The sequence below is a fragment of the Tetrao urogallus genome (genome assembly GCF_951394365.1).
Source record: "Tetrao urogallus genome assembly, chromosome: 3".
NCBI classification, from domain to species: domain Eukaryota; kingdom Metazoa; phylum Chordata; class Aves; order Galliformes; family Phasianidae; genus Tetrao; species Tetrao urogallus.
In genome coordinates, this window is record NC_136815.1 from 78,934,347 (window position 1) to 78,946,180 (window position 11,834).

General features: G+C 40.7%; 1 protein-coding gene across 1 annotated transcript; it reads left to right on the plus strand.

Moving 5' to 3' along the window:
• Positions 1-2,350: 2,350 nt before the first annotated feature.
• On the plus strand, positions 2,351-8,692 carry LOC306944546 (serpin B12-like; the record flags this gene model as incomplete). Its single annotated transcript, XM_079533108.1, has 7 exons — positions 2,351-2,518; positions 3,914-4,027; positions 4,372-4,503; positions 4,977-5,094; positions 6,208-6,350; positions 8,021-8,191; positions 8,288-8,692. 7 exons carry the CDS (start codon positions 2,351-2,353, stop codon positions 8,690-8,692), a joined length of 1,251 nt encoding a protein of 416 aa, XP_079389234.1.
• Positions 8,693-11,834: the final 3,142 nt, after the last annotated feature.

An 11,834-nucleotide genomic window follows, 5' to 3' on the forward strand; every position in this document is an offset into this window, starting at 1 on the left:
CATTTGTTGTTCAACATCTAGATGTTCTCCAAGCTACTCTGTCCATGTGGTGGCTCCTAAACTCTCACCAACAAATGATTACAGAGATCATAAGCATGGCTTAACGATGTGGAATCATACCTACACATACTCCCTCCTCAAATATCCATTAAGAAAGTTCACTAAATCCTTTGGTTCTCTAGTAAAAAAGTTCCTTCTCCAGCCCACATCCCTTCTCTCTCCACTGTTGCTTTGCATTTCTGGGGCAGCCCTGTAAATAGCTCACATGAAGCCATGGAATTGGGAGTAGTGGCTGTACCTGGATATCACTCTGAAGACAGTCTGATGCTTTTTCTAAAGGCATGGACACCTCTGTATGCCAGATGTTTGCATTTAAAACCTGCTTCCAGCTCTTATGCTCTCTCTTTTTTGTGCTTGGTGGTTGGTTCTTTCCCTGTGGGTTGGGGTGGAGGTGCCTCCCTTCTGATGAGGAAGTTCATTAGCTCCTGTTGTCTCCCCGATGCTTTCTGAGGTCTGGACACACCTACAACATGCATACTGACCTACATTCATAGTAAACAACTTCTCAGATCCATTTTAGATCTTTCACCAACTAAAGGTGGAGCAAAACAAACTTTAACACGAAATAAGTGCTGAGTTTTGTTTTCAGAAGGTTGTGAATAATAGCTAACAAGGGTGGAAGAAAAGAGAAATGATTACTGCAACGTGTCTTTCTTGTGGTAAGATGACTGCCCATTTACGTCAGCCCTTCATATGAAGTACTACTGGACTTCAAGGTGAAACAAGTGTCTTAGAATGAAACACATGAACTTTTTATTTCAAGCTAGGTAAAAGGAAAGAAATGCCTGCACTCACCACATATCAGCCCCTTCATATATTCAGCAACTTGACTTTCCTGTCAATCTATCTTAGGCTAAGCCTTTTTTCTTGTGGGCTGAGTTAATTCCTATTGTCTGGCACTTGCTGCAAGCTAAGCTGCTTACACAGGCAACTTGCTGCACTTCAGTCATAGCAACTTCTTACATCCTGGTAACTTTTTGTGCCTGAGCCCCTGCTTCTCATGCAAAGTTCCTGCCTGTCTCATACCTGAATGAGATGCCCCTTGCAGTCCATGCAGGACACTGAGTAGTTCTTGTCCTAAAATAGGCTGAAAGCTAGAGTCACCATGATCTGAGCACTTTCTTTCCACACTGTGCTATGTATTTTCCCCTAAATAAAATATCTTTCTGGAACACAGGCCATAGTTACTTATGTCTGCAAACAGCCAAGAGCATATGCTTTGTTTTTCTTACATTTGTTCTGGTGTGCTGTCCAGAACATCCCTTGTTTGATGCTAAAATTGACATGCTTTTTTTAAATGGTATAATATTTTGAGAAAAGCTTGAGTACTTCACTGCTATCCACACAACAGCTTTACAGTTATTTCCCTAAAGAACTGATAAGGGCTTCTTAAAAGCCCTTTTTTTTTTCAGATTACATTCTTCATGAAAAGACCAAGCTAAAACTTCGTCCCAAATTCTTCTTACCAGAGTGGATTTAATGATCCACAGGAAAGGCATCAGACTGTTGTATTTCCAGTACAAGAGAAAAGAATGAGACAGATCTTGTCCTACCATTGAACAGGAAGCTAGCAGGCTTTGTGGGGCTGCTGAGCTATTGCTCTGTTGGGAAATTATGATTGTTTATACGTTCTGACTCAGGGGTTCCTATCAAATCAATGAGGAGACATGAAGTATACTGCAAACTGTTCATGTTTCCACAGGCACCATATCTGTTTACATTCTTTCTTCATACATGAAAATAATTACTAGCAATTTTATTTTAATAAACTTCTTGTTTGAATCCTTCACACCACAGCTCAGATTTCCAGATGTAGTTAGATGCCTGTGTAGTTTCTGTCACTAATCATGTTGTTTGATGACACGAGGAAAGAGTTGATACGATGACATACGTTAAACTAGTTTGTAGAAGGAAATCCACAGCTGACTGATTTGAATACCACAACCTTTTGCTTACAATAAGAACAAGTAAGTTGGACCATGGGAAACTCTCTTTTGGAAGAAATCAGATACACTGTGTGATAAGATGGAAAAACAATTCTTTCTAAGGAATTCCCATATGGTATGAGTATTGGGGCCCCTTTCCAGATCCTGCTGTATCCACATGAATTGACAGATGTGTGCAAAACTGGCTATTTCAAACTCAGAATTCAGCACATTTCTACTATTTAGCAACCGACTGTGGGATAATTTAGGGCAGAGAGATATTTTGCAGTGTGACACAGCTAAGCAATCAACTGATTCATATTTCTCCTTTCCCTTTTTGCTCCCAGTAAGCTGCAGGCTTCACAATGGGCTCCATTTCTAGAATGATTACTGAGTTTTGCCTTGATCTCTACAATAAAGTCAACAGAACCACAGAATGCCAAAACATTGTCTTCTCTCCAATGAGCATCTCTACCTCCCTGGGCCTAATCCTTTTAGGGGCACGAAACAACACAGCCACTCAGATAGAAAATGTAAGTACTGCTGAAACGTTCTGAGATGCTTCCACACAGCTTGCTGTTTCCCCAGTAGCAACGCAGGGCTTTGCAGCACAACATGTGCACTTAGGAAACAAGGATAAACACAAGCTCAGCTGCTGCCTTGAGAACAGTGTTTGGTGTGCTGTGATATCCCTGCTCCCTTATCACTTGTCACATCCAAATGATACAAAATGTCTCACCTACAGAGCACACGGGGCCTGGGGGTACAGGGAGGGCATGCAGAAGTCTGTTCCTCTGGTCACTACACCTTTTACTCCCTGCAGCATAAGCTGCATGTTCTGAGATCTTTATTGCTTTTCTTATTTGCTTCTGAGAGCAGTAAGTGACCAATACTCCTAAGGTACATGTAGCATAAGACAGTAGCCAGCTCCAGCTGTATCCTGGTGGATCTTCATCCATCATGTTACAATACTGCCATAGGTCAGCTGCTGCCAAGGGAGATGCATTCTCCTTATGCAGTTCTGAGGGATTCTTGCTTAGTTTAGGAAAGCAACAGAGATCAAGCACTCTCAAAAAAAAAGAGCTTAAGTGTTTGTATGCTACAACAATATCACTATGGAGAAGCATTCCAAAATTTTTCAGTGCGATATCTGCACGTTGGAAACAAGGTTCAATTTCCATCAAGAGCACTATGACTTTGATACGTTTCCTGAGCTGATACAAATATTTAAGAATGATTGCATAAAGCTAGTTTTGATGTTTGCAAGCAAAATATTTTTGCCTCTTTGCCTGAGGCAACTTTTCATTTTGAAATTTAAGGCAACTACAGCAATAAAAATACAAATCAAATATAAAAAATATTGAGGTACTGGAAAGTAGCATTTTGGGGGACTAAAAGTTTTTCTTGGTTCACTAATATAGGAATGTGAATTTGAATATGGATTTTGGACAAATTCAATTCTGACCTTCCAGTCTGACTGCAGCTGAGAAAGTATGAAGGGAAAATACACAAAGAGAGCTTATAGGCAGGAGGAGGACCTTTTTACCAACTTTTTACAGTCTGATAGTGGTGGAACAAGGGAGAATGGCTTCAAGCTAAAAGAAAGGAAACTTAGGTGAGATGTTAGGCATATATTCTTCACACAGAGGGTGATGAGGCACTGGCACAGGCTTCCAGAGAAGCTGTGGTGCCCCATCCCTAGATGCTCCAAGCCAGGTTGGATGGGGCCCTGGGCAGCCCGAGCTGGTGGTGGCAGCCTTGCCTACAGCACTAGGTTGGGACTGGGTGGGCTTTGAGGTCCCTGTCAACCCAAACCTTTCTGTGACATCTTTAATAAATCTACATCATTTATCCAGTAAATCCAGTAAATCTTTCAAACAGGAGAACACCTTTATCCCAGTTAAAGAGTTTGACCTCTTCAACTGCAGGTTCTCCACGTCAGCAATGCTGCAGGAACTACAAGCCTTGAATCTGAACTTGAAGGTGCAGCCCCAGAAAACAAGTCTGAACTAAGCCAGGAAAGAGAATCTTCCTCCTCTCTGGTATGTCTTCCGTAGTACAAGAGCCTTTCTTTCACTCCACCATAGCCTTCTAGTTGTAAAGCACTACAGTCTGCCACTGGAGGGAGTCAAGATCCCATGCACAACGTCTGCCTGGTCCACTGTGCCTCATAGAAGGTGTTACCTTGTTATCGGCCAAGTCTTCCATACAGTCAAGTCCGAAGCCCACACCAGAAGGAAGATCAGGCTACAAAGCTTAGATTAACTGAATTTACATATAATTACAATGGGAGCTAGCCCTACATTGCAATCTAATGAGGATGCAAATTAACAACCAAAGCTGTACTGAGGAATCTTTGTAACTGGTGTATTTGAAATATTCCTAGTGTAACACAGATGGGAATCTTAACCATGAAGCATTCCATGCACTGCTTTCACAACTACAAAACCTTGGTAAAGACTACGTTTTAAGCCTGGCTAACAACCTCTTTATCCAACAAGGATTTGAACCGAATCAGGTAAGAGAACTGTACCTTGTAACCTCTGTGGCACTGACCCCCAGCTTTCCAGTAAGCATATGCACCACTCTTGTCCCTTCATGTGTATTGTTGAGTTTTGGAGGTGCTTCTTGGAGCCATATCTCTTGCGGTTGCTGGGAAAGAGACACAAGTATCAGCTTTAATTATTTATGTTTAAAAAAAAAAAAAAAAAAAAAAAAAAAAAAAAAAAGACCTTTCACTTTTGACATGTCTACATTCAGCCAGAAGTGTGGTTATAGCAAAAAATGGCCTATTCAAGCTGTCTGTAAGCTGCCTCTGGGATTTCTCTTTATTTACAGCTTTGCATTGCTGGTTTTCTTTTCCTCTTTTGTTTTATTCAGTCAAGACCATCCTCATAATTTCTGAAACGTTTCTGAATTGTTGACTTCACTGTAAAGAGAATAAGCTCTGAACAAGTTTGGCTAATCCACAATCTTTATTCTGCTTTACAGAAGTATCTAACGTGCAGTAAGGAACTATACAGAGCAGCCCTTGAAACACTGGACTTTCAAAGGGCTCTTGAAGCAAGCAGGCTAAAAATTAATGATTGGGTTGAAAGCGAGACACAAGGTAAAACAAAGCAGAACTGTAGCTGTGCTATCTTTTCCCTCTTCCAGTGCTCCTTCAAAAAGAATTCAGCATACGATAAGCCTTGTTCACGTTTCTAGGTTTCTTATGCCTTTGAAAGATTGCTTTTCCCATTCATTCCTTAGAGTCATCTATCAGCTAAACTATTTTGTTGTTGCATACGGCCATACTCCTACCCACACACCTAGCAAGATAGCTGCAACAGTACCTTTAAGGGTTAATTAGATTAATTGCTTTTTCAAATAGCCAACGCTGCAGGTACGGGAAAGTGGGGGATGGAAGTTATGAGCTTCACAGTGGGTCTGGGAACAGCATAGCAGAGAGAGCAGGCACCTCAGGACCTGGTTATACACAGAGCAATGTTAACGAAGATGAGTGATGTGCCCTCTAGCGAAATTCACTATTACAAGTAACAACCAACCAGCTCTTGCCCTTTACAGGCACATAGGGGTCATTGGTTTTTTTTCTTGATTAAACTGAACATGAAATATGCCACTTCAATTTTGTCAGAGCTGCAACATCAGCAGGGTGAAAATCTTATAAATTTTCCATGTGAGCTTAAGCCAGAACTTAGTGAGGGATGGATGAATAGATTTGAAGGCTCCTAATTTCTTAGTGGTCATATCCTGACCAAACCTATCCTTGGGCTGACAGAGCAGCTTGTGACTAATTGGCAAAGAGCGGAAACCACCATTGCTGTGTGCCTGTTTAAAGCCTCTGCACTTGGGAAATCCTACCTCAACCTCTGTACAGGAAAAAAACTGTAAAGGGACAGACGTCCTCATGTAAACTGAAACAGAGGATTAATGGTGCTGCCCTTTTCACTGTGGACAGGTGCCACCTGGCACATTCGTTTTGCCCATGTTGGTTAATTTGATGACCCTGTGCCCCCTTCTCTCCCAAACAGGCCAGTACTAGGTAACAGTGCTGAGAAATTTGCCATTTCTTCACTTGTATTGTCCCTGATCTGTGAAGAAACAAAGAGTTGGATTTCTATTGTACTTTAAAGCTAAGTTCACAGACAAGTAATTGAGTCTCAATCCAGAGTCTTAATAACAACTAATAAATACCTCTGTTTTCCAAAATTTCCTCCAGGTAAAATCAAGGAACTTTTTGCTCCAGGAGTGATTGACTCACACGCCATTTTGGTGCTGGTGAATGTGATCTACTTCAAAGCATCCTGGGAACACAAGTTTGAGGAGAAAAATACAGTACAGAGAGATTTTAAATTGAATCAGGTATATATACATTCTGTAAGTCTTAGCATGATTTACCCTAGAATAAACATAATACAGAAATGCAAAATTGAGGGCTTTCAGCTGTGCTATGAGAAAGGCATGGGTGTGCTGGGAACTAAACCTTTTCCTCCTGTTGGGTAGAGATAGCAGGAAAGCATTTCCAAGAAAACCATAATCCTTACTGGAAAGGAAATGTGCAAGTCTCAGAAGCTGCAACAACTCAGCATTTTGTTTCAGTAGCTGGCAAACCCAAAGCATTAGCCCTGATCAGCACTTTTGAACCTAAAAGTCACTAAGGGCAGTTGTAATGGATAGAAGCCAACTGCAAAGATCTAATTTCACACAGGCCCTATGGGGCCATCCTGGATTTTATGCATCCCATACATTTTAGCATGAGCTTTGCAACAGATGGGTTAAGCCAAACAAAGCAAAAAATGAGGCCAGATATTAACAAGCCACATACATGAAAATGAAATTTCAAACAGGAAAAATCCTCACAGAGTATTTTGGTTTATTTCTAGTATTTGCAATGCTTAAAATATTTTTTTAAAATGTTTTAATTTTGATTCCTTTTTCCCACCAGACTTATAAAATTGAAGTTCTCATTGCTTAACCAAGATATAGTCAACATAGCTGCAAAAAGTTCTTTAACAACCACATTAATCCAAGCTCTGTACAGCTTAAGTCTAACAAATATCCTCAAAAAAGATGATCAAAACCGTTTTATTTCATTTAATACAGTTTTGTCTTCATTCCATATGCTTTGCCTATGTTACATTAAAAATGAAACCACCAAATAAAATGAACCCACAAAGAATACAGATTTAGCTCTGATCTGAAGTTGAAGAGCTCTGTATAGGAGAAGCTGACTTCTAAGTGTTTCTTATCTATCAAAAGAAAAGGTCAGAAAGACATATGTTGCTAGTTATAGTGTTGTATCGCAATTATTTAAGACACAGGTAAGAAAGTGTAATTTTGGTCTCTTCAGTTTTTGACTTGAAATATGTCTTTGAATATGAACACTGAAAATGGACTATAGATAGGAACATCTGGAGCACTGCTGCAGTCACAGAAACTGAGATAGGAAGAATCTGCATATACTTTTCTCCATGCACTTATTAATGCTGTTCTCTACTAAAATTCTTCTGCTGATTTAGCAAGTAAGAAGTTAGCTAACAGTGAAATGAATCTTGAGCACCTACACAAGATTTGAACAAACCTACCACAAAGGAAAGCAAGGATTAGAAGACCTAGAAGAACATGCCTGAAATAGAGTGGTTATCATTTTGCTCTTACTCTCTCTATTGCTTCCTGCCTGAAACATGTACCTGATAAATGACAACCTGATTACTGCAGTGCTATTACTACTTTATTCCATTCCAAACCAGAGAACGCAAATTTCATCAGCACCAGTTTGTTTGGCTGCAGAGTAATGGCATTAAACCATTTCACTATCTGATTAGTTGCAGGGAAATTTGTTTTATTTTGTCCCCCAGAGAATTATCCCCTTTACACGTGAATGGGGAAACTTACGTTCTATGTCTCACGGTATGAGCAACAAAATTAAGAAAAACATTTAGCTTTGTAACAATTACTGCTGATAACGCACCTGAAGTTTAAACATAAAGGACTGTATTGCTTATGTGATCATTCCAATTTCTTTTAAATAGAATGAGAGAAAGCCAGTGCAGATGATGCATCAGAAAGGCACATTTAAATTAGGCTATATTGAGGAGCTGGGAACTCAAGTGCTTGAACTCCCTTACGCTCAGAAGTCGCTGAGCATGCTCATCCTGCTGCCAGGAGACACGGCAGATGGATCTACCAGTGGGCTGGAACAGGTAAGGCTCAGGACTGTGGCTATGACAGACTGAAAGCTGGTTGTCTGAGTTGAAGCTGGGCAAAAATCTAAACCTGTTAATTTCCCCATCTTCTAGACTGAAAGCACAATGACCTATGAGAATTTAATGCTGTGGTTCTCTTCTGAACACATGTTTGAGACAACGGTAGAGGTGTACCTGCCCCGATTCAAGCTTGAAGACACCTTTAACCTCAATGAGGTACTAAAAGCAATGGGAATGACAGACATCTTCACTGAATCCAAAGCTGATCTTTCTGCACTGTCATCTGGGGAATCCCTGGTGTTGTCAAACATTGTCCATAAGGCTTATGTGGAAGTCAATGAGGAGGGCACTACAGCAGCAGCTGCTACAGGAGCTACCATTGTGAGGAGATCCCTCCCCCTCATAGAGGTGTTTATGGCTGACCATCCTTTCTTATTCTTTATTAGGCACAACCCCACTAATGCCATTCTTTTCTTTGGTAAATTCTGCTCACCTTAAAAATCAGGGCCATCTTCTAGCATTGAGATAAAAACCTGGATGAGAAGCAGAAACACTATTTTTCCCCCTACGCCTTCTTAATCCTATGAATGAGTGTAGACCAAAGTAATCATTGCAACCAGTTTAGCTTAGAACCATCAATTGAACACTCTCCTGTTATGAGGCCTCCTTGAAAGGCAAATATTGATCTGAATCCAAAACAGGAGTACATTTTCTTTTAACCTGACTGGATATCAAGAACATTTTGTTTCCTCAAGGCGTACATACACTCTTGTATAGCCTACAGTTCTCCAGCATAGCCATGTAATGTAGTACACTATTTGCCTGGCAAAGGTGGAATTTGTGTGCTGCTACTTGAGGAGAACTGTTTGTAACAATTTTCAGTAAGTGTCAGTAAAACTGGAGTATTTTTACTTTCTCTGGAGTTTCTGACTTCCTGCCAGGTGGGTCTAGCAGAAAGGGGCTTTGGAGATGCTTTATACTTACACATACTCTATTTGTGGCAAATCCTTTGCACAGTGGAGATCTCACTTTAATAATTCTCTTTCCAGTAGCAGCAGTCACAAGCAAGCAGAAAATATTTACAGCAAACTCATGTATTCACTGACAACTGTACAACCCCCCCCCCCCCCCCCCCATGATGTATACTGGATCTATCCTTGTGCTATATAAAAAGTTTATGCTAGAAGCAGCTTTGGTTTCATTTGTTTATTTAGATAAAAGCCTGCATCTGCAGTACCATCTCATTCATCAACTGGAAGATGGATAGAATATGACATGTACCCCTTTCACAAACTCTTGATTTTTTTCCACAAGTTTTGTTCTCAGTGCTCAGTTTTGAGTACTGTATTTTTTTTTTTATGGTAGCAACAGTGGGAGCACTCAAGATTATGCCTCATGAACACATCTAGTAAGAGAGTTGACTACAACAGCAATGGAGTATGTGGGAAGGCAAGATTTTGACCCTCTTTTTACAGGACTTCTTGGCATTTGTTTTTGAAAAATAAACCCACCCTTAAAGAATCACAGCGTGGTTGATGTTGCAAGGGACCTCAGGAGGACATTTTGCCTAACTCACCTGCTCAGGTAGAGTTACCTACAGCACATTGCCCAGGATCACATCCAGAGGACTTTCGAGAATCTCCAAGCACAGAGACTTCACAACCTCTCTGGACAGCCTTTTCTAAGTTCCCACAATTTTGAACAACACCAAAGAGAATTTTGTATTCATAATGTCTGCAGGAATGGGATGTGAAAGCATTTCTTTCTAAAGATTAATTACTTACATAATGGAGAAATCGGTTTTCTTCCTTGAGTTCTGCTTTCCAGGGAAGCTTAACGATCTGAGATGTATTTATACAGGTACACGTCTCTCCAGTCCTGAGGAATGAAAAAAACTTTTGAGAAGGGCAACGTAAGCAATAGAAATCAGTCAAACATTACATGGAAAAATGTTTTTGTCTGTGAGACAATCAGAGAATAACAGAATTAGCAGCTGACTGATAGACATGACTGTTAAGCTGCTGGTTTAACACGAGCAATATCACCTTCATGGAGTTCTACGTGAGGTTTAACTAACAATTGCAACTTGTGTTTTGTGACCTATAGAAAGACAAGTATACATTAGCCATTACTCATATAATTGAGTGTAAAGCTCCATAAAGTAATTAGTAATTAGCACAGTTTATGTACCAAAAGTTACCTGGGGCTCTTTGTATAAGAAAGTCTAGGCATGATGTTCAAGCAAGAACAGGCAGGAGTAGGACAACAATATTCAAACAACTTGTTCTTATTGTCTGATCTGAAGGCACCATACAACATAAGCAGTACTTCTCCAAATTGTGACCATGTTTCCATTCTGAAGGCTGACAGCACAGACTGCCTACTAAGCTACATTTTTATTACCTCCAGGTGTCATTAGTTGGTATTTACATATCCTGGGGAAGTTCTGAGTACCACAACTTCAAACATTAATCCTACTTCTGCAACAACAGGAATAGAGATTTCTGTGATGGAGAGTTGAATAATGCAATGTATTGCTCCAGTTGTTGGAGGAGATGGTTCATGATATATCTAGAGTGAAATTAAGACACAAACGTTGTTCAGCTAGTTTATTACAAATTCTAAGCAGTTAAGGAATGTGGGAAAGATGGAAAAGTTTACAACAATAAAGGTAGGAATTCTAACAAACTGGCTATAGAGGAGGAATAGTCACCACTATGAATCTAGCAGTACACCTCATTGGCCTGCAGGCCAGTCAGAGACATCTCACTGATCTGCACAGCAGCAGTTCAATGGAGAATTTTCTGTGTTCTACCACTGAACTCCTCAGGTTTTATCCTTTTCATTCTGCTCTCATGCACCTCCAGTTGCTCAGAACCAATGGCACATTCACCTCCTCCGGGCGAGCAGCTGTTGATTGTGTAGCAATCACACACCTGCCACCTGGCAGGCTGTTGGGCATGTGTACTGACTTAATGGAAGGGAACTTTCAAGGACATCTAGTCCACCTCCCTTTCACTGAACAGGTACCTACAGTTAGATCAAGTTATTCAGAGCCCCATTCAGCCTCCTCAGTTGTCTCAGGGGAAAGGGCTTCTACCACATCTCAGAGCAGCATGTTCCAGTGCCTCACAATCCTGACTGTAAAGAAGTTTTTCTTTATATCCAAGCCAAATATCCATTCTTTTAGTTTGAAGTTATTTCCTCTTGCCCTATTACAACAGACCTTACTAAAGAATCCATCTCCTTCCTTCTGGGAGCTCCCTTTGGATACTGAAAGGCCCTTCTCTGGTCACCAGACTAAGCAGCACCAACTCTCAGCCCATCCTCATAAAATAAGCATTTGTACAGTCAACAAATACACAATTAGCAGAGTGGCATGGCTAGGTTAATATTTTACAGATCACATAACTTGAAGGATCATCACAGTAGAAAGAGATAACTGAAAGCAAATGAAAAGGCTCACCTGTGTTCTAGGCTTGCAAAAACACTCCAAAGGGAGGAATTTCCAGAAAGAACCTTTCCTCAGTGGCAGTCAGCCTTAAATGGGGTCTAGGAGAGGTGCAGCCAGGCTCTACCCCTTCTGGTCACACAGCTGAATTGCCTTCACCTGTGCTCCTGCAGCTGACTCAGTGCTCGC